The sequence below is a fragment of the Pollachius pollachius genome (assembly GCF_949987615.1).
Source record: "Pollachius pollachius genome assembly, chromosome: 4".
Lineage (NCBI taxonomy): Eukaryota > Metazoa > Chordata > Actinopteri > Gadiformes > Gadidae > Pollachius > Pollachius pollachius.
The window spans coordinates 22689077-22713353 of NC_136937.1; the positions used below are offsets into that span (position 1 = coordinate 22689077).

At 42.0% G+C, this 24277-nt stretch overlaps 1 protein-coding gene across 1 annotated transcript in view; it reads left to right on the forward strand.

Moving 5' to 3' along the window:
• cfap221 (cilia and flagella associated protein 221) overlaps positions 1-24277 on the forward strand; it is a gene marked incomplete at its 5' end in the record, with an annotated part of 36082 nt that overhangs the window by 3931 nt on the left and 7874 nt on the right. The window contains 15 exons of the mRNA XM_079734243.1: positions 504-663; positions 3963-4038; positions 4392-4497; positions 4780-4924; positions 5054-5141; positions 5832-5924; positions 7103-7198; positions 9276-9357; positions 9818-9909; positions 11876-11956; positions 13164-13271; positions 13565-13687; positions 14231-14316; positions 15646-15688; positions 16007-16113. Coding sequence (XP_079590369.1) covers positions 504-663; positions 3963-4038; positions 4392-4497; positions 4780-4924; positions 5054-5141; positions 5832-5924; positions 7103-7198; positions 9276-9357; positions 9818-9909; positions 11876-11956; positions 13164-13271; positions 13565-13687; positions 14231-14316; positions 15646-15688; positions 16007-16113 — 1486 coding nt within the window. The remainder of the gene's footprint in view (positions 1-503; positions 664-3962; positions 4039-4391; positions 4498-4779; positions 4925-5053; positions 5142-5831; positions 5925-7102; positions 7199-9275; positions 9358-9817; positions 9910-11875; positions 11957-13163; positions 13272-13564; positions 13688-14230; positions 14317-15645; positions 15689-16006; positions 16114-24277) is intronic.

Sequence of the window (24277 nt, forward strand, 5' to 3'; positions counted from 1 at the left end):
GAAAGCATATTTTCCAAACTTCGGCCAAAATGTTATTATTGGGTATTGGTGTTCATCGGGCCAGTGTGCATGCACCTTTAAGTGCCCCAAATGTTTTTGCCATTACAAACCTAATTCTATTAGTGACATCCCAGTAGTGTCCACACCCAGGTTTGATACGGCTTGTAATGGTTTATTTAAATTTTTTGGAGGGCTGTTTCAGGTGTAGTGTTTTGCTCTCTCATCTCTTCTATCCATCTCAACGACAGAGCATGGACTGTTGTCACATATGCCATTGACACCGGTTGTACATAAACTGACCTTTCCAGCAATAAAGTGGAGGCGTGGTTATTTTTGAGAGCAGAAGTGACCACAGTACACATTTTTTTGTGTGTGTCATAATGAAGTAAACTTTCTCTCTGCACTAACCAAGCACAGCCTCCTTCTACCTCAATAATTAGGTTGTGGTTTAGCTCTCACACACACACACAAACCCACACTTCACCACCTCTACCGTGTTCCAGGGTCGATACCGGCTAGCGGGGAGGTGGCGATCACCGTGACCTTCCGTCCACTCCAGTACGGAACCTCTCAGGTGACCATTCAGCTGGTCATCTCCCAGTTCAACAGCAAACCCTTCCTTTGTACACTAACCGGGAGCTCCGCCCCTCACCTGCCTACCAGGTAAACATAACACCCTCTAATCTTATAAAAGTCTTATAAAAATCCAAAACTCTGCTTCGAACATACGCACGATTACATCAATCACTAGCTTATGTGTTGAGCATATATTGGGCTATCGAGCCTTCCTAAAATATTAACATCCTCTTATCGATTCTGACTAAAAGACAACAATAAATGAACGAACGGTTTTATAAAATTTCGGATTGCAAAAGCTCAGTAGAATTCTCTACGGGTCTTTGAGGTGCGGAGCCACCGCACACGCTTTCGGTGGACAGGGCCCAACCCCCAGTGGACAGGGCCCAACCCCCAGTGGACAGGGCCCAACCCCCAGTGGACAGGACCCCACCCCAAGTGGACAGGACCCCACCCCCAGTGGACAGGACCCCATCCTCAGTTGACAGCGCCCAACTCCCAGTGGACAGGGCCCAAACCCCAGCAGTGGTGCCCTCGGGTATTAAACCCCCTCATATTGAGGATGCGGTTCCCAGGAGAAAAGTTGGGCCACTATCCATCAAATCAGAGGCTCTTGTGGTGCCGCTGTTATCTCGGCAACAGTTCATAATCCATGGAACGAAAAGAAGAAAATATATATGTAATATGTATATATATATATATATTTATTTATTGTATTTATGTCACTAGCTGTGACAAGGATGTTTAGATATGCATCAAATGGATGTTTACAGCCCTCTCCACCACCACCCACCTCCCCCTCACTGTTCCCTGCAACCCGAGGAAAGGCAGATAGATGAGATATGCATTGTGGTAAAGATATGTGTCCTGTGGTAATAAATTATACCAAAGAAAAATAATATTCAGGTCTTGACATTAAGCTTTTTAATGTGGCCCTTTTGGCCACTTGCCAAAAGGGCAAGTGGCTGTTATATTTAATTGCCCAGTAGCAAATAATACTTGACCAAAATGGAAAATCTAGGCCTATTAAGAAAATGTATAAAACCAACAAGTATTTGTTGAATTATAATCATTTATTCAAATACAAAACATAACAATTATGGCTGCAAAGCTGTCAAACCAGCTAGCTCAACAGAAGAAACACTAGGCCTCAAAATTTATTAATATAGATTTTTTGATTTTGAGTGAATATTTCAAACTATTAATTGCATCCTGATTCGCTATAATGCAAAATGATCTGCAAATCATCACCTGTAGTCATTGGCAACTACTACAGCAATCAGAAACATTTATTTTTTGTGATTTCTTGCCTGAAACAATTCCACGTGAAGTCTGTGGGGTGTAATTTGTAGACGGTTCCTAAAACAGATAGCAGCCGGACTGTCTTTATTTATTTATTTCCGTTACATTTACCTGGCACTTGGCCAGTTTTCGGAGGCTGAAGGAACATAACAAAAGTGACTTTTCTTTTTCTTCTATTCCGTGTGTGGCGGTTGGCTATATGGAAGTGACTGAACATAAATTATTGTTATGATTCTTATTCTCCTGTTTTACTGAAAACCGATGCATAGCGCTGTAGTTCCGCTCCAGCGATATAGGAGGACGTTTATTTTGTAGGCATATTTAATGTATTTTCAAAAAAAAAATCACATGCCCGAACGGGAAACTACATGTCACATTTAAGTTGCCCGATCAGAGAGTTAACCTGACCCAGGCAAGCAGGTAACCGTTAATGTCGAGGCCTGATATTGGAAAAATAATATGGAAAAACACTTTTCACAGCCTACAAAACTTTGCAGGGGTTTCAGTCCGTCAGTACCACTTGAAAAAGGGGAATATATGGAATAAGAAATGATGTCAGAGGATACCTCTAGGTAATTCCTGTTACATGACACTGAAAATGAATAGATGCTAGCAGTGGGCTGAAGGGCTATAAGGGCTATATGACTTTAATAAATGAATTAGCATGTAAAGGAGGACACAGCTCTATAGCTTATGCTTTAGGACGCCAAATAACATGCTCAAAAGCTGATATCGTGTGAGATTTAATGAATAAATTCTGAATAAATAAATAAAGGACCTTCAAGGTCAACTGAATGTACTGTTAAAACATTCCAGTTTGACTAAAGGGTTGTCTGAGGCTTACGGCAGTGAGAATGTATTTAAAAGTATACAATTTGATCAACTCACCTTGTAAAAGCGGATAGCGGCACAACAAGCGAGCCAACTTCACAAGGTGCTTCTTCAGTGTTCTTATGAAAGGTGTATTTGCGTTTGTGAGATGCGTTATATATATATATATATATATATATATATATATATATATATATATATATATATATACAACATTAGTGCTGTCAAGTGATTGAAATATTTTATCGCGACTAATCGCATTAATGTCATAGGTAACTTTCTATTCTAAATATTCCTTGATTTCGTGCTGCTAGCCTTTCAGTGAGATCAGAGAGTGTTGAGAAGGGCAGTAGGAAGAGAGACCCGCAGTGAATTCAACCCGGTCCACTTGACATCAGTTAGGCCTACCGTAAAACTTCAATAGCCCAGGCTTTTATTTGTTTCAATCACTGAACTTTCGAACAAAACACACACACACACACACACACACACACACACACACACACACACACACACACACACACACACACACACACACGGTGGCGGAGAGGTAATCGGGAGAGTCGGGAGAATTCCCGGTGGGACGTTAACGTTTCGGGGCTGTCGGGCTGATTGCTGCGGGATAACAATATTGAGTTTATAAAAGTTCCTTGCAGCTCCGTCCGGCAGCCTGAGCTGTGCGCCCGCAACCTCTCACTCAACAGACACAACACTCACAAACTGTCAAGGTCGCAACCAAGTCGATTTCGTCTAGAGGGGAGTAACTGAGCGGCCCCTCCCGAAGTGGTACAGCCTAAGTGGGCCTTGAACTGCGATTGGTCAGAAAGACGTTAACAGCTAACATTCAACTCTCGTGCGGGCTCGAACAGAGTGACGCACAAACACACACACACTTTTAAGGAGTTTTTCACCTGCTCCGTAAACGTGAATAACGTGACTAGTTGTTGCTAGACAGCCAGTGAAAAAAAACAATGTTTGCCAATCCAAAAGAGCGTTATTCGCGCGATAAATAAATTAACGCTGTTAAAATTGGTTTGCATTAACGCCGTTAATAACGCGTTAAACTGACAGCACTAAAAAACATATATATTTTGTTTGTTATGTCCAAACTTTTCACCTTTTTATAAAGATAATTATTAAGGTCCAAGGGGGTTCATGGAGTTTTCTGACCACAGCACACATGAAGGAGAGATGCCTCGCGAGGCAATGTTGGCGGCTGATTACAGGACCCGGGGTGTGGCTCCTGTAATCAGGAACAGTGCAGTGCTTCAGGTTCCCCCCGTGCTTCAAATCAAACGCACCGCCTCCAAGAAAGCAGACAAATTGAAGGTACCACCTCGCCACATCTGGTTGTGTTTTCTGCCTGCATGCGCTTGTGTGAACTATGATCCCAAAAGCCTTGCGGTTAATGTTATCAGGAAATAATTCAATTAATGTAAATACGGCTAACAAACGCTGTGAACTATAGAATAAAACTCTCAGTTTTCAGAAGAGTAACAGTAAAATGTCTTTATACATAAACCCAATTCAGAAAATGGTTTGGAAAACATACAGTGTCTTTGGAAAATGGCAACGTTCTCTATAAACAAAAGAAAACTGAATTAAATCGTATATACCGTTTATTAACCTTTCACCCTGCCTCCCCCTGCCCCCTCATCCTCTATCTGTCTGGTGGATCAAAGGCCGCTGTCCAGCCCCCCTCCCCTACGAACATCTGCACCACGGCAGGAGTGGCAAAGATGCTGATCAAAGACGGCAACAGACTCCAATCCAGAGACCTGCGGGAAGGTCGTGGTGGCCGGGGTCATTTTCCTTTTTCCTCTCCCTCTCTGCATGTCAGCTCTGTCGGTTGCCATGGTGCCAATAGGCAGTGGCCGTATTTTTAGACCACCACGCTTGTCGCTGGCCTAAGCCAGGTCGTGACACAGTGGTATTTTGCACACTGTAGGATGAAACTAGTCTGTGCATACAGAAACACACAGCCACACACTGTATGAAAACAGCTTCATTATGGCACTTTCAGAGCCCAGCCCCGATATCATTCTCCAGGTACGTCCTTGTGATTTCTAGTTGATAACATCCTCATCCTCTCCCTGGTCATAGTCATGTCCTGTGACAGCATCGTGGGTCTGAGGAGCAGACAGCTGAAGGAGGCCCTATTCATGAAGAAGGTCCGAGGCGACGTGACAGAGGAGAGGGCCAACCGCCTCAGATGGTGATAGTACTGATTGGAGACTCTGCATTGTTGTTCTTGTTAATGTTGTGCTTACTTTTGGTAACATTAATTGAGTGCACCGAGTAAGGCGTACCCTAGAAAACATGGCAATATTTTTCTGTTCTGTAGGCAACAGCATCTGGGCAAAACCCCTGTATCTGAGCAGAGCAGGGAGCAGATACTAGAGGAGAGAGAGATCACTGTTCATCAATATACGGTAAGATTTATCCTTCAGGGTGAAAGTTATTTATGAATAGACAAATATTTGTTCAAGGTAATGGTTGTTGATGAGAATACAGTAGGATTCTTCTTTCAAGGTTAAAGTAATTTCTGAACATACAGAATATTATTTATCCTTTAGCTAAACTATAAATTCTTTAGATTAGATTTGACATCTTTATTGTCCACACACAGAGTCCTTTTTCGTTGGCTTCACAGACATGCATACTGCACACAGAAAACGTATGAAAAAGATATTTAGGAATGTACACTCATATTTGTTCCTTCCCTGTAAACAATCGTGCGACCGCTGACACTTCATTTCTTTATGCGTCCGTGTTGGGGAGAATAAAGCTCTGACAACATGATTCAGTTTTGATTCCAAATGACATCCAAACATCATATCTGACCCCTTGTGTATAGCCTTATTCTAGGGAGTTGATCGATGGGTTGTAACAGATGTTAGGTTTCCACTACTTAATTTTTTTTCACAATGTGGCTCATCCACAGTGGTTGAACCATCAAGGCCGTCTTCAAGGGTCGATTTACTTTTACTGCAATTCGAAGTGTAGAATTGTGAGTGACTGTGTGTGTTTGTGTGTATATAAGCATTTCAAATATTACTTAGTTTCTAATTGCGCTTTCATTGAGCTAGCGGTTGCTGACTTCCTGTTTCTCTTGCATGCAGATACAGTGGGACTCTGGGCACCAGGAAAATAATGTGTTTGTGTGGGGGCCGCCCAGATTGTCCACCAAGAGGATCTTGCGAGACGCCCGCCAGGTGAGGAAACATGGACACTTCGTGGTCAAGCCAAGATAAGACACATCTACCTTTTATAGCCCCATTTCACAGAAGGAGTCTCAAACGGCTTCACAGGCCCTTCACACAACCTCAATGGGCCTTATTTATCTGGCGGCCATCTTCGTTAAAAATGCTAGAAAGTAACCGGACGGCATTTTGACTGCTTTTCAAATGGAAATCAACAGTTTTTCGTCGAATACCCTACCTTACACCAATTGACGAGGTAGCAAAGTGAAGCTAAATGCCTTTTTCAGTGGTATCTATTGTAAAGTAAATGTTATTCCTCAAATTATATAGAAAGTTAAACATATATAAAGGTATACATAACATAATCTCTACCCACTCTCCCAATGGTAGGCTCAATGTGTTAAACTGGCGATCTGAGCCCATATTCCTGATACTCATGTTCCTTTCTTCTTGCTGTTCGAGAGCACATCACCAAATAACTTTTGAGGGAAGATGAAACATTAAAGTAACCCATCCATAGCGTGATGAAGCGTACAAGCTTAGTGTAAACCTCCACATAGTACCTCCAGCACCGTCTAGCAGTGGCTTGCATGCTTTGCGCCTGGTTAAACACCTTGTCCTCTGTTGCAATGTGATTGCTACACGCCACCTAGGGGACTGCTCTTGGCTCCTCCAAACAGGACGTAGGATGGTGATGTTGGATAATTGTAAGGTTTGGTGATAATGGTACATGGCCTGGTGATCCATGTTGCAATATAGGAGATTTCCCCGAGTGTGTGAATAGCCTTGTGGTGGTCAGGGTTGTGGGACTGTTTGAATGCCGATATCTGCAATCCATACCCTGATTGGGTATTTTTGAGCAGCCTTGAGCTTCATGACTCGACAGCAACAGCAAAGTCCACCAAAACCTTGTGATGACCTCCGTATTTTGGCCGTCATCGATGTTGAGTACCAAAAAATGTTGGACCCTGCACCCTAGATATGTGTAGAATATATTTCTTGGCGTGGCTGTCCCATCTCCCAGGTGGGATTGAACCACTGAACCTGGCAGTGTTGATTCCACTCCCTTAGGAAGCTATGAGAGAGGAGGCGGTAGAAGGCAGTCTGCAGGGACTTCCACACACTCATATATAATAAAACAACAAGCATTTGTGATCTTCTCATTTCTCAATTGCAACACTCAACCACAGGCTGCGGTGGGTGCCCCGTGCTTCACATTCTACTGCGGCCCCGAGCTGCTGGTCAGCCTCCGGGCTCTGAGACTCTTCCAGCAGGCCGCACGCAAGGTACACACACACACACACACACACACACACACACTGTTACGGTTGCGGACCGACGCCCCGCCCTCATGGGTAAAAACCTCCGTTTGTCAATGGCCATGCAAATGACCATGTGTTTTTCCCTGCATGTGATTTGTTTACCATTATGTTAATTTTGATGTGCCTTTCCCCGGACGTGATTTGTTGCTGCATCAGGAAAGCCGAGGATCCGAGGAAGACAAAAGAAGGGCGAGCTCAAATGTCGCGGCAGCTTGTCTCGGATTGGCAGCTTGCCCGTCTTTTGTCTTCCTCGGAACACGCACGCACACACACACACACACACACACACACACGCATTATTCATGCAGAGTATATATGTGAATATATAGTTCATTATGTCCAGCTCCATATGCCAGTCTTATGCATTTTGTTCTCATAACTATTAACTAAACTAACCAACTATCACTCAAATCACACATAGAGGTACCATGTTATATAGTTTGTGTGTCTGTGTATTGGGTTTCAGTTTATGTATCTAAACTGCAAGTCAAGTGCAGTCTAAAGTAAAAAAAAAAATCATTGAGGTTTAAGCAGTACTGTAAAGCCGGCCACACACCGGCGCCGAAGCACCGCGGTGCTCATTTCACACGCGTCAATTGCCACCCCACCCACCAACAGGAAGCGCTGCAGCACCGTTGTGATATGTTTTGAAAGAAGCAGATCAACAAACTTGGTCGGTATAGGCTACCATAACGTTATACCAGTTTTTTTATGACTACATATATGGCCCCGATGCCCATGATCCTCTGTTTGTGCTTACAATGATAGTCACATTAATTCATAGATACTTTACGTACTGTCCGGCAATTTGTTTATGGTTTAGTCACTTTAGACACTTTATTTACTTTCATTGCTCATTCTTTTTGCATTGTGGAATAATTAATCCAGTGCATCAACAATCTCCATATGTATAGGACCTTGTATCAAGCCGGGATGTAACAGCTTTAAAAAAGCACTATTTCAGGGGCGGCGACGCTAGGGAATAGAACAGTGGCGTGAAGGATAGTGGGGTGGCGCAAAATAATGGGGGCGTTCTTTTTGACTCGCCGCTTCGGCGCCGGTGTGTGTTGGGCTTCAGTGCATGGATTCTATTGAATTTAACAACTTTAAGGCATTATTTTTTAACGTTGTGTTTATTCTTGTGTGTTGTTGCTTTTTATGATGGGAACTGGTAGCATTCAACCTCTGGGTGGAATCCTAATACGCTAAGCTAAGCTATGCTAACTACCATATCATAGATGCCCGAATAACCTCTTGTGTGTAAAACAAAATACAACAAAAGGAAAACGTGATACAAAAATGCAATATAGTGGAAGCATGCATTCTAAACATTGCGAGCATTGGCCCCACTGGGAATCAAATCCATTCGAATGTCATTTGGATTTGGCTGTTGGAACATCATCTCACAGAACCCCTTGTTCTTGGGGTTTGAAATTATGTCCAAATTATGGAGTACCTTTTTGCCCTTTTTCTTAGGTTGATTATCAAATCATTAATTATTATAATTATAATTGCTATTATATAATTATTATTATTAGGGGTCAGTGGTAGCCTAGTAATGTTAGAATAATATATACAAGTAGGTTAATGTTTCTACCAGGTCCTAGAAATGGCTCTGTCCAGTAGAATCAATAAATAATCCAGTAATTTATCATTTTATCCGTGACTAAGTAATATCACAAATTAGTTAAGACTAATGAATGTCCACAGGTCTGGTTATGGAGCTTTAAAGGAAAGCAGACAAAGCCTTTGAGGACGTGTAGAATCTAGTAGAATCTGTGGATTGAAGCTTTATTAGTGCAGCGCCATTATCTGCACACTTTTAGAGGCGGACATCTGCCTTTGTCTGCGAAAGTACCGCAAAAGTAGCGTAATAAGTAATATTACAAGGTACCAGATTCATAGTCATACTGTTACTGATCGTATTACTTTAAAATTAAAGCAAACAGTAATGAATAATATGTTACATTTTGAAGTTACTTCCACACCACTGAGACCCTGTAGCTGAAGAACATTTTTCCTTCCTGGCGCTTGCATTCAGGTTGTGATCCGATGCCGCATGAACCACCGGCTGGCTTGTCTCAGGAAAACGAAGAAGCCATCACACAACAACCAAGAACACGGTTTTTATTTTCATGATTATTAATTTATCCTCTTATTATTATTTTTTTAGTTTATGTATTTCCCGGAATCTTGGGATTCATGATATGCTTCCCCTTCCACCTTCATGCGCTGCCAGGAGTACCGAACCTTGTCCTATTTTTATTTTTATTCCTTCAGGTTTGTTTCGAGTTCAGTAAGTCCTGATGGGGATTGCCTCTGCGTAGTGACAGTGGGGCTCTTTTACATTGTTTGTGTTATGTTTTGTTTACAGTGTGTGCCTCTGCGTAGTGACAGTGGGGCTCTTTATAATGTTTGTGTTGTGTTCTGTTTACAGCGCGTCATCTGAAACATTAGCGGCGCTATGTAGACCCATTAGCTCACATTTGATCACAGTAAACATACCACTTGGCTCGCATTACTTATTGTCTGTAAATATGTCCTTAATGTGTCTCTTTATTTTGTATTTTTTCCAATTTTAAGTAAAGGGAAATAAGAAAGGGGAAGGTCTGATCTCGCCAGACAAAATATTTCCGTTGTCCTTTCCTGTTTGTGTCAACATGGCCGGCCATCTGGTGGGTAACAACACTCAGTTCTACTTACAATAAATTCCAAAAATATCCCAAAATGATTCATAATATATTTTTATGAGAGTAGCAGTTGACAGCGGTAACATGTTTAGCCGGAAGCTTACTGCCTCAACATTTGGATGTTGCCTTCCTGCACTGTCGCTTTTTGGCTAGACAGTTATGGTCCCCGCCTCTTGCCCTTGATTGGATATTGGGGACAAGGCTTCAACAGTTGAGTAGAGGATGTGTCACTCAAGACCACTCAGGACTCTTCTCACACTTATATTTAACAGTGTATAACGTGATTATAATTAAATCGAAATTGTATCTCGAGCTGCTTTAATAAATAAATTTACTGATAAATTAATGATCTATTCTAAAACATGATCCTCAAGATTAAGGACTGAGCTCTGTCCTGCATACTGAAAAGAGGGAGATATCTACCCAGCCATGAGGTATAATTACTCATGATGTGCTATTAGCACTCCTGATGTATATAAATAAAAATAAATAGTAAATATATATATATATATATATATATATATAATATATGCTGACAGCCTAATGATAGATCCGTCTCTGCTCTTTTAGTAGAAAGAGTGGGTCCCAATGCAAAGAGCCATCTCTGTTATAGTCTAGTAGAAAGAGGGGGTCCCCTTGCATCCGATGGATTCTCAGTGAAACCTGTTTGATTGCAACCCTGCAGACATTAATATTTGGATTTTCCAATCATAAAATATTTCAGAATGTGTTTTTCCTTGTGGTAATATATGGCTGTAGCTTTAAAGATAAAGTCAGGAGAATGAAGCATTAGGGCCTGGCGTACCCCAAAATGAAGCAATAAGGCCTAGCGTACCCCAAAATTAAGCATTAAGGCCTAGCGTACCAGTAAATAATGCATTAAAGCTAGCGTACCACAAAATGAAGCATTAAGGCCTAGCGTAGTACAAAATGAAGCATTAATGCCTAGCGTACCCCAAAAGTAAGCATTAAGGCCTAGCATACCCCAAAACTACGCATTAAGGCCTAACGTATGCCAAATGAAGCATTAAGGCCTAATGTACCACAAAATGAAGCATTAAGGTCTAGCGTACCCCACGATGATGCTATGTGACTTTAAAGTAAAAAATTTACAAAATAACAAATTTTTCCGAATCATTTTCACGATACAATTCGATTCAGATGGTTCTCTTGGTGATCCAAAGTGTTTTTTATCATGTACATCCCAAGTATTAAAACATTCACACCGATAGGGGCGACCGGGAATCATAACGTTCTAATATCTTAAATTCCTCTAAACATAAACCATCTAGAAGTCAGGTAATCACTGGTATAAATACTTAATTTAAGTAGAAACTGTCAAGTGGAAAAACATGTTGTGTAAGTTTCACACTGTGGGCCCTATCTTGCATCCGGTGCAATTGACTTTCTCACTGGCGCATGTGTCGGTGCTAGTTTGCAACTGGCGCAGAGCGTTCTTTTCGCTCCTGCGCCACACGTCGGTAAATTAGGGAATGATCTGGCGCCACAAGGGGCGGTTCGGCGAAAGGACGAGGCGTGTTCTGGCGCAAACATTCCTTGGTGTTTTTTTGCAGTTTCAGAAATCACTTGCGCCACAAACCAGGAAATACCTGGTTTAAAGTCAGTGGCGCGTTGTTCAGATGCTATTTTAAGGGCGCATGCATAATGTTGCTTGTGCACCTCGCGCATACACTTTGCTTCTCTCATCTCGCTAGCCACACATTCTTGGTAAATTATTTGGGAAAGAAAAGCTGATACAGCAGTAATAAGTTGTACTTTTAAATCAATGTAGCAACATCGCCATAGAACCGCCCACAAAGCTACTTGCGCTTGGCGCTTCTCACTTGCATTTCAGACCGTTAAAATAGGGCCCTGTGTGTGTGTGTGTGTGTGTGTGTGTGTGGGTGCATGTGTGTGTGTGTCTGTGAAATGGGCTTTCTCCTCTTCTCAGTCCCTCGGCGATTTGACCACAGTGGCCGTGGCACTGGTTGACATCACCATGGCAACGCATGTTCCTCTCTTCCAGCTTCAAGTAAGTGCGCACACATACACACACATACACACACACACACACACACACAAACACACACACTGTACACACAAACACATTCCACACAGACACCCCTTGGGCTCTGGTTTTACACGCAAGAAACCAGAAACACACAAACATGAATGGAGAGTATATGATAAAAGGGCTGAGTTCCCCTGCACTGTGAGGGATAATGGTGTAGACTGAATAATGAGAGATATTTTCTAATAGCTCAAAGGAAGAGTATGTATACATGCATCAACTTTTGTCTTGCTCAAGGACCCTGGGACCAAAGGGGCAGAGGATGAAACTCGCAACTTCCTAATGGCGCATTTCCACCGGAGGGTGCGGTTCGGTTCGCAAAGGTGCGGCACGGTTCACGTTTCCACCGCCAAAAATGGGCGTGACCCGGACTGAGCCGTACTCGTTTTGCACTCGTCTCCAGTACTCCTCCGTTGGGGTACTGAGACGCCTGAAAGGGATTGGTTGACAGAATCATCACTTCCGGGCGACATGGGGATAAAAACAAACAAACAGTACCCGCGAGGTATTATTCTGGACAATGGACATTTCGCGCAAAATTTTAGCTTGGGCGAACAAGGAGGTTGAGACATTCTGAAAATGTTGCTGGACGACTTCCATGGTAGCTCTTGGTTTAATGTGTTGCGTTCCTCTTTTCCATTGTTTTTAATGAGCAGGCTACACTGTGTCGCGCTGCTATGATGTCATGATGTTTAGGTAGCTGCCGAAGTGATCGGCATCCGATCTACCATAAGGGTACTGTCGGCAGTAGAAACGCAACCTCGGAACTGAGCTGGGCTATATTTCCCCCTCCCTACCGGACTGAGGCGAACCGAACTGAACCGCACCCTCCGGTGGAAATGCGCCATAAGCCAGGGTTGCTCTTTATGTTTCTTCCGTGACTTAATGACAGTGTTTAGGACTCAGGGTGAGTAGATGGATTGAATTTGGAGAAATTTATTTACAGCGGAGAGATGTATGGCCCAAACTAAATAATAATGTATGACCAAATTGAAATAATAATTTGAGACCAAACCACTATCTTCCTTCTGAAACTCCTGATGTAATGGTGTGTGTGTGTGTATGTGTATGTCTGTGTGTGTGTGTGTGTGTGTGTGTGTGTGTGTGTGTGTGTGTGTGTGTGTGTGTGTGTGTGTGTGTGTGTGTGTGTGTGTGTGTGTGTGCCCAGGTTCCTCAGCACTTTAAGGTGATGGGCTACAGCCCCCCACTGTCCTGGGAGGCTTTCAACAGCTACGTCCCTCCCTCTCTGACCAGGCCACTTCGTTCCGGAGCACTGGTAACCATGCGGCCAAAACAGGCCGCATGTTGGAGCCACTTTGGCTTTTGGTTGAGGCATATTATCCAGGACTACACCTCCTGTATTTGGCTGTTTGAAAGTACTACTCTTGAACCTACTTTGCCGACAATGGTGCCATTTTGAGTAATTCACCCATCTATCCATTCATCCATCCATTCATCCATTCATCCATTCATCCATTCATCCATCCATCCATCCATTCACCCACCCATCAATCCACCAACCCATCATGCCTTTCCTTGCCTCCTAACTGCTCCGATCGCCCCCTCCAGGATGAGCTGTTACCAGAGTTGCTGGAAGCCCAGCAGGCTTCTGGCTCAGTGAGGAGGGAGGGTCCAGGAGAGACGGAGGAGCAAGAAGAGGAGCTCAGGGGGGAGGAAGACCGGGTTGCAGAGGCACTCCTTCAGTCAGGCCCTGCTCAACCCATACGAATATTTGTATGTTTTTATCCATCAATCCATGCATTATTCCATCCATCCAAAGAGTACCAAGCAACACCATCTAAAAAAAAAACTTCCACGAAAAAAGCTTTCTGATAATAATTCTGAGCATATGTTCTTACCATAGATACAGTATAATACATTATATCGTAATATATTGTGTAGATTGAGTGTCCCAGTGTCAGGGTGGTCAGTGCTGCTGCCTCTCAGCGACTAGGTACTGGGTTCGAACCACGGGAAGGGGGATCTTTCTGTGTGGAGTTTGTTTGCTCTCCAGGTGATGACTAGGGTTACCTCCCACACCACAAAACATGACAGTCCAAAATCCTGACCTGCGCCTAACCCAGGACAGGGCACTACAACTTGAGCTGGTTCAGCACTGTGAGCCAGGCAGCTGACTGCTCCTAGCTCCTAGTGTAGCATTGGTCAAATGCAGAGAAGGTCATTCCTCCATTGTTATTCATAAAGTATATCATATGTTTATCGCTCTGCCTTTAGAACCCTGCGCCAGATTGGCAGATCTACAAACCCATCCCTCAATATCTGGAGACCAGCGCAGAGCTCCACCTCTGTCCTCTGCCCAGGTACCCTGCATCCAGAAACTGGAGAAGGCACGCACATCTTTATCCACAGGACAGTCTTAGAAGAAGAACTAAAAAAAAAGAATAAGAAGTAGTTAGAGCTTCTATTTTAAGTGTAATTCGTGCGAAAATAAAACCCAGGGTCTTTTTCGGCATGAAAACCCATAAAATAAGCCCTCCAGACACTTTTTTTCGTTGATAATCGAGTACAGAGCTTGCCTAAAGTTGCCCGGAGCAATGCAACAGCCCAAATGGCTTCCATGTTATTGGCTAGGGGCACAGCGAACGCTTTCAAATCTGCGTTTTTTAACCACTAATATTGCTCAAAATAGCACCAAACCTCTGCAGTAGCATGATTAGGGTCCCTACACATATAAAAAAGCATCAACAATTTAGTTAGCGTACCGGGAGTTTATTACTGTTTTCCAAGTCTGTGCCTTACCGGTAGGTCCATGTTTCCAGGAAGTCCACACAAGTTGATTACTGGCTGCCGTAAATAATATAATAGAGGTGCCAACAAATTTAACTTAAAAATCTCCCCTCTTGATACTCGGCTGTTTTAAATTTGTTGGCGCCTCTATTATATTATTTACGGTAGCCGGTAATCGACTTGTGTGGTCTTCCTGGAAACATGGACCTATCGGTAAGGCACAGACTTGGAAAACAGTATTTTTCTCTTGGTGATTTCTGAAACTGCAAACTCCCGGTCCACGCCGATTTGGAAGAGTTCGCTGTGCTTCTAACCAATAACATGGAAGCTATTTGGGCTGTTACATTGCTCCGGGCAACTTTGGGCAAGCTCTATACTCAATTGTCAACGAATAAAAGTGTCTTTCGGGCTTATTTTATGGGTTTTCATGCAGAAAAAAAGACCCTGGGTTCAATTTTAGCCGGAATAACACTTTAAGTAAGAGAAGGAATACCACACTGTACAAATACTCTGTTACAACTAACAGTCTTGCATTGAAAATGTTACTGAAGTAAAAGTACAAAAGTAAGTACTTTTTTAAAAGTAAAAGTTCTCATTATAAAGAATGGCCCATTTTAGATTAAAATACATTAGATAATAGTTCTATATTTATTTAGCTCTTAAGGATGTAAATCGCTTTAATGTTGCATATAGTGGACTGAAAGCACAATATTTGTTCTATCTTGTATGTATGTGGCCGTTCCTGTGTATGTGAAAGCTAACTTACAGAACATTTATTTAAGATGCTAGTTAGGTGGATATAGATTAAGGGCGATAAAAAACAAACGATCTGCCGATCGAATAAATGTATGTATTGTGATATATTATTATATATATAATGTTTTGCTACTGTATCCATGCAGGTTTACTGACAACAGGAGCAAGAAAAACTATCCAGACCAAAAGGTACTTTAATTTTAGAAATTTCCTCAACAGTACAGACTTTGTGAACCGGATTTTATACCTCATAAACATGTATTAGCATAGAGTGTGTCATAAACAGTAAAAAGTGATAAAATAAATGATACTACATTGAGTACAAGGGACATATGAATGTCTTTGTAACTAGAGTGTGTGAATGTATTTTTATGTTTGTTTGTATAATGTAAACCAAACAAATTGAAATAAATACTATAAAAATACACACACAGTATAATATATATATTACATCGGTGGGTTTGTAAGATTACACAGCGTATCTCTTACTTGCTGAACCAATGGCAGGAAGTGATTAAGGGGGTCATGACCTGGAAGACCTCTGATTGGACCACCTTGAGACGCCTCTCCGAGCTGCCCACTTGCTCCACCATGGCCGAGCGGATGGCAGGAAGGTCAGATATAAATAAAAATCAATCGCTTTTTAAAATCATCCTTCTCTTGTTCAAGTCAAAGTGACCCGATGGTTCAAGTGTGATTGATAACATGGAGTGGTCACAGCTGATCCTAATCAACATTAGAGCATAGAAACAAATGTCAAAACAAGGGGCCATACACACTGTCGTGACTTATTTTGCTGTTATAGTAAAAATAAGCACGTTCTTTCGGGATTGTGGCTTTAAGACACGCTCGCTCCTTTGATTGAAAAAATAAAAGGCAGGGATTGTCCGTCAGCTTCGCAGTATTTATTTCACAGAAAGCAAAAAAAAACATGAAGGATCAACACCAACCTTTTCTGACAAATATCAAAAGAGCTGTCACTGAGCAGTTAAAAAACTGTACCACTTCCCGTCTACCTATTCACCTGTGGCTCCCCTACTAAATACAAACAGATGCGCTTCATTAACCAAAATACGGCATCCCCGGCATGTCAAATGCAAAATATGTTTTTACTAAATGAAAACAGATAAAACAAACAATTAACTCAAATAACCAAGCCAAAACCATCATGCATATTAATTAATAAATGAAACATTATATAAAACCGAAAATGGCTCTAACATACCAGCCCCTAATTGCTTATTACATAGCAATTACTCAAATTATTATACATCATGGAGCCATTATAACTAAATATAGGACATCTGTCCAATGCAAATTGTATACTTTAGTCCATTATTTGTAAATCCAGCAAGATCAGTAGTGGGTGTGTCAGGTCCTTGTTCTTCTAGAGATCTTAATCCTGGGGTCTGGAACATGAAGGGCCCTATTTTGCATCCGGCGCAATTGACTTTCTCACTGGCGCATGTGTCGTTGCTAGTTTGCAACTTGCGCAGAGCGTTCTTTTCCCTCCTACGCCATGCGTCGATAAATTAGGGAATGATCTTGCGCCCCAAGGGGCGGTTCGGCGAAAGGAGGAGGCGTGTTCTGGCGCAAACGTTCCCTGGTGCTATTTTGCAGTTTCAGAAATCACTTGCGCCACAAACCAGGAAATACCTGGTTTAAAGTCAGTGGCGCGTTGTTCAGATGCTTTTTTAAGGGCGCATGTTGCTTGTGCACCTCCCGCATACACTTTGCTTATCTCATCTACCTAGCCATACATTCTTGGTAAATTATTTGGGAAAGAACAGCTGATACAGCAGTAATAAGTTGTACTTTTAAATCAATGCATCTGCAAACACCGTACAGCAAACACATATTTTCTTGACACAGACATAGTGTACATGCCCATAACTTTTAGGATTGATGAGTATTTGATCGTGAGTGAGTGTTAAAAAGAATGAATAAATGCGGGCACGCGTGTGTGTATGTGTAAAAGAATTAGTGAATGCGGGCGCGTGTGTGCTCCATCTGTTTAAACACACGCAAACTAAACACTAACGCATAATACAGTTCATGGCAGTGTATATTAACGGGGGGACACATGCATATTAGGAACACAAGTCAATAACGATAATGCATACAATACTGATAAGAAACGATGTTTATAATGTATTGTGTATATCATTAAATAGAACCACAGTTACCGCATATCATATGTGTGTTAAGTTTTCTTTGCCGAAATTTATTTGAGGACTCAGTATTTCTGAAGTTGTGGAAGAATACCTCCATGTGTGAATTAGGCCATATTATTTGGCCATAAACTGAGCCATTTGAAGTTTGAAATTCATGTGCACCTGTCTCATCGGAGACTGCAGATGCGCTGTCAAAATATCAACTCGTCAGATTCAAATGCGCTCATGGCTCTTAAAGGGGATGGGAGCTGGCACTCTCATTGTTTTTTTGCACGTTACGCCCAAACCACACCTACGGGTAATTAGGCTACTTCAGACCAACCCTTTTTAGATTTGCGCCGGGCGCAAGAGTCATTTTTGTGCTGGTAAACTAGCGACATCGCCATAGAACCGCCCACAAAGCCACTTGCGCTTGGCGCTTCTCACTTGCATTTCAGACTGTTAAAATAGGGACCAAAGTCTTATAGCCCCTCATCTAGCAGTCAGAGGTGCACTTGACCGAAAGAAAGGGGCTTAAAAGACTGAGTCAGTTGCCTCCAGTAGCAAACAAAGCTTTGTTATTGTTCTTTGGATGATGTTGGTCTTGGTTTTAACCAAGACACTGTGTACAAGTCCCTTTGGCCCTGGAAGGGCCTTGACTATACGTCTGAGTAGCCAAGAGTTCCTCGGTGCATTGTCTTCAATTATCACGACAATATCTCCAGCAGTGAAATGCCTTTTGATTTTATTCCATTTGTGCCTTTCCTGCATAAGTGGAACGTATTCCCTGGTCCATTGTTTCCAGAACCGTCTGCCAGGTATTGAACCTGTCTCCACCTCCTGCGTGAGTATAGGTCCTCTCTCTGGAAAGGTCTGGGGGCATTAATGGATATGTTTTCAATTGAAGTAAATGATTCGGAGTTAGAGGTTCAAGGTCGTTCGGGTCATTTGTCACCATTGTGATTGATCATTCATGATAGCTTCAACCTCACACAAGGCTGTCTGTAGGGATTCATCTTCCAATGTTTGTTCTTTTAAAGGACAAATCCGGTGTAAAATGGATCTGGGATATGTTTAATTTGATAACGAGTTGGGATGTTCGTTTGGGAGCAAAAAGGCGCATGCATACGCATTCTTAAGTTGGCTGTTTTTAGCCGATTCTACCAAAACGCAATAAACTTGGAACGATGGGGGCATGTGTTATGGTAAAAACTAAATAGCTATTTTAAAAAAACTTAAAAGGCTAGAAGTAGCCCAACACTTCTTTGGTAGTATAATAAGGGTCTTAAAATATAAAACGAGGCATTGTTAACTTGTGTGTACAGATTGTTTATTAAAAAGGACATTTTATACACACAATACCATCAGTAGTTCACCCGTCGACTCCATCTTGTTTTTAAGACTCGATAAGTAGATTGGGGAACACAGAGCTTGCCTGTGGTTGACGGATGGCACAATCTCTGTGTTCGTCAATCTACTTATCGAGTCTTAAAAACAAGATGGCGTCGACGGGTGAACTACTGATGGTATTGTGTGCATAAAATGTCCTTTTTAATAAACAATCTGTACCAGAGATGTGGACTCGAGTCACATGACTTGGACTCGAGTCAGACTCGAGTCATGATTTTGATGACTTCAGACTCGACTTGACAAAATTACGCATGACTTGCGACTCGACTTAGACTTGACTGCTATTGACTTGAGACTTGACTCGGACTTTGCCTCTTTGACTTGTAATGACTCGACATGTCTTCAGTCAAAAACATTTATTGTTTTAGATATCTAACCAATTTCCCGCCTAGAGGGCTAGACACCCAAGACGCACTCACTTCCGTGAAGATGAAAAAAAAACAGCGAGCGAAGACAAATCTAATATCAAAACGAAATTTCGATATTGTTTATACTTTATTCAGAATAACTGTTTTAGTTTCATATCAGCGGCGTTTTGAGTTGGTCCCATTGAAGCCTTCTGGCAAGCCTCTAACACTTAAGACATCGTAACTAAATCATTGTTCAACCATTTACCTTCGTACGAAAAATATAACAAATCTACAATAATATCTAAACTGAATTTTGATATCATTTATGCTTCCTTCAGAATCACAGTAAAAGTTTCATATTGGCTTTGTTTCAGTTGGTCTCATTGATTTACGTTGACGCTGGAGGTGAGGACGTTCAGCAGTGTTGCCAGATTGAGCGTTTTTTACCGATCTATTGGCCTACGTTTTGAGGACGTTCAGGCAGTGTTGCCAGATTGGACGGTTTTCCCACCCTATTGGGCTACTTTTAAAAACATACGATTTCGGCGCATGCGCATATCATAACACATTTGAAGACAGAAACAATGAACATAGTATAACTGTGTTGATAAGAAATGACTGTACATTAGAGTGATATGTTGAAATTATGATCAATAGCCTAATAATGACATTATTAAGTAAAAATACATGATGAAATGTTCAAGACTTGAAAAAGTTTGGGACTTGGACTTGGACTCGACTTGGCTTTGGTGTGACTTTGACTTGGACTTGCCTTTCCCTGTCTTGACTTGGGACTCGACTCGGACTTGACTGCTAAGACTTGGGACTTGCTTGGGACTTGCCAAACAGTGACTTTGTCCCATCTCTGATCTGTACACTTACAAAGCTATCAATGCCTCGATTTATATGTTAAGACCCTTGTTATACTATCAAAGAAGTGTCGGGCTACTTCTAGCCTTTTATGTGATTCAAAATAACGATTTAGTTTTTACCATAACACATGCCCCCATCGTTCCAAGTTTATAGCGTTTTGGTAGAATCGGCTAAAAACAGCCAACTTAAGAATGCGCATTCATGCGCCTTTTTGCTCCCAAATGAACATCCCAACTCATCATACTAAACATATCCCAGATCCGTTTTACACCAGATTTTTCCTTTAAGATGGAGTACAGAATCTTTTTGACCAATCGAATGAGTCTCTCCCACACTCCGCCGTGGTGAGGTCCTGAGGGAGGGTTGAATGTCCAGTCAATTCCTTCTTTGAGTAATGCTGTTTGTCATTGTCCAGTAATTTTATGGACTCCGCCAACTCCTTTTGTGCTCCAATAAAGTTAATGCTTTGATCTGACCGGATACTTTTTATTGATCCTCGATGACAGATGAACCGACGGATAGCATTAATGCATGTGTCTGTGTTTAGGAAACTAGCCACCTTCAGATGGACAGCTCGGGTTACCAGGCAAGTAAAGATTACTACCCATCTCTTGACATGGGCATGGGCACTGGCACGTTTCACCTCAATGGGTCCAAAATAATCAACACCTACATGGGTGAAGGGAGGAAGATCTGGTGTTATTCGATCAAGTGGGAGATCAGCCTTTTTCTGGTCTCCTACTTTGGCCTGTAGTCGTCTACAAAAAACGCAGTCTTTAATGATCCTTCTTGCCAAAGAGTTTGCACCTGACAGCCAATACCGCTGATGAAGCTTAGAAAGCATGTGTCCTCTTCCTGAATGACCAACATGTAGGTGAATACTGGTAAGTATTAACTTTGAAACATGAGAATGTTTAGGAAGGATTATTGGGTGTTTAACCTCAAGGGGCATATCCATTTTACTGGTTCTTCCTTCAACTCTTAGAATACCATCTGTTGTGGCCTGTTCTAAACTTTAGTTTTGAACCTTCCACTTTACAAGGGGATCGCTTTTGGACTCACACGTCTCCGTTCAATCAAACACAAAGTCTTGCTTCTTCGTTTACGTTGATTTATTTTCCCTTTTTTTCCACAGAACATGTCATTTGGCTTTTTCGTGAGCGTGAGATACATGAGCGTGTGCGTGAGATCTAAAACAGTGTCAATTCCCCCTGTTCCACCCTCTCAATGCCCCCGTTCCTGATTCTTAACCTGGCTTGGCAACCCCACCCCCTCTTTGCCGGCTGCCTCTCATTAGGCTATACCTCCAAATAATACAGCATAAATCTAACATTTAGATAAATAAGAATAAAACATAAACATAACGTCAAATAGGAATTCATTAATAGAATAATTGAAATAAAATAGATTTTAAACTAACATAAAATATGGCTCTAACACCATTGTCAATGATTGGATCCAGTTTGCACAGAGAGCTTCCCTTATTGCACTGTTTTCCTTTCTCCAGTGTGGCAATTTCTTCTTTGAAATGCAGTCTCTGCTCATATCCAATAATGGCCTTTTCTGCACTGTCAATGTCCTCTAGGGTAAGAGTTAGTGCCTGTTTTGAAGCATTTTGAGAAGAAGCATCTGGTCTTTGAATGACTTCACATTGTCAAGACCTGGTCATGGACCAGCATGCAAGCAAATCCCTTTCCTTTTCTGTGCCATCTGAAAGATCATTTTTTTTAACTTCATCATCCAACCTACGGCTCTTTTTAGGCTGTTCCAGGATGGTTCAGGAGTTTTTTCTGTCCAATTGCAACAATGCTGGTAACAGCAACTTCCTTCCGTACTTCCGGGTCATCACGGAGGATGGAGCCCAGTTCTTTTGGCATTTCAGTGTCATTTGTGATCCTCAAGTAAGTTGCAGTACTGTAGCCTTGTTCACTAACATCACAAAAGTTTTGCAATTGTGCAGTTTTCACTTGAACAAAGTTCTTGGACTTAAGGCATCTGTTAATGTGAAATCTGGACAGTTGTTCTACCTCTTTAAGCCAGGCCTGCCATTGCTTTGCGATTTCCGCCGGAATAACTTCATCCCATCCATTCTTAGCTTTGCACAGTTGTTGAAGGATTTGCTTAGCTTTGAGTATGAATGGGGAGAGAAGACCAAGAGGATCATACACAGAGCTGACGATAGAAAGTATATTCCTTCTGGTAAGGGATGTGCTTCTGTCCTGTTTCACAGTCACATGAAAGCTGAAGATATCACTCTCAAAACATCCCTAGTGCTCGCTCGTTAGACAGCTTCTCCCTGTCAAGATCCAAGTTCTTTACTTGTTTAGCCTTGTCTTCCTCAAGAATGGATGCCAGGACAGCTCAACTGTTACTAATCCATTTTGTCAGCTGGAATCCACCAAGAGAAAAGATTTCTCTTAGGCTTTTAACCAGTTCTATTGCTTGTTTCTCTGTTGTTACTGACTTCTAGCAGTCATCAACGTAGAAGTTGGACTTGACTCTGCCAGCTATGTCTCCATCAAATTGATCACTGTCGTCTTCTGCAGTTTTTCGCAGTTCTAAGTTTGCACAGGTTAGAGAGGATACAGCACCAAAGAGATGGCCCTTCCATCGGTATTCCTCCAGATTCCTGCTAATGTCTCCATCTGGCCACCACAGACAGCTGAGCAGATTTGTGTCTACTTCATGAACACGTGCTTGGTGAAACATGCTCTCAATATCTGCCATAATGACAATGGGCTCTTGTCGGAATCTGAGCAGAACTCCAATGAGCGAGTTTGTCAAGTCTGGGCCCTGAAGGAGTACATTGTTCAGTGAGGTGCCTTTATAGGATGATGCACATTCAAAAACCACACAGATCGATTTTTTACGTTTATGGTAGACACCATGATGTGGTATATGCCATATCTTGCCCTTTTCCAGTTGTAGATCCTCTCGAGGAACCTTTTCAGCATGTCATTTTTCAATGATGTCACTCATGAAGCCTTTATACTCAGTAGCATAGACTTGATCTCTTTGAAATTTCCTTTTCAGGTGAAATGTTCGCTGCTCAGCCATTTGGCAGTATGATTTTCCGATCACAGAGAGGTAAAGGTAAGTTGTAGTGACCGTCTTTGAGTGTAACAGAACTTGATACAATCTGCATGTACATTCAGTCATCAGCTAACATTTCCAGTTTTTCCTAATATCCTTTCTCTGGGAAGTCGTGTGCATACTGTTTCTCTAGAAGTTGCTCAAGGTGAACAATTGAGATCCGATTCACTAATGCCACATGATGTTCGTCTTCCATGATAGGGGACCTAAGTGGACCATTAACCACCCATCCCAGCAGTGTATTTACTGCATATGGACCATCCGTTTGTGAATTTATGATTTTCCATGGTTCCATAGTCTTTGGTGCATTTACTCCTATAAGAAGTTCCACATCAGCATTTATCTCTTTGACCTTGATCTCCTTTAGATGAGGCCACTTGTCAAGGTCCAGCTGGGGGAGTATGTTTCTCTTTGTAATAGGAATCTTGTTCTGTGTATATACCTTGGCAGTTTCAGGTATACATCCTATTAATATTGCTTACTTCTAGGCCCATTATTTGGGCCTAGAAGTACTCTTGACGTATATACTAGAAGTATTTGGGCCTAGAAGAACTCTTGACCGTTTTTTCTGTAACCATGTTCTGCAGAAGGACTTCAGTTCTACAGCCGCTAGCGTTGAGCTTCCTCATTAGATTCTCTGTACAAAATGTGCCTGTACTGCCCGGGTCCAGGAAGACATAGTTAAGTATACTTTTACTTCCATTGCACAGTTTTACCTGCACCGGCACAATAGCCAGGATATAGTCATTGCCAGCCCCAGTTCCTTCACCTTCTCCCAGTGTGACGAGAGCACTGCTGATCGATGTCTCTTCAGGCTTTGGTCTCTGCGGTGCATTATGAGGTGAAGTAACATCTGTAGTTGGCTGAGATCTTTTAATGTGCAGAATGGTAGGGTGTTT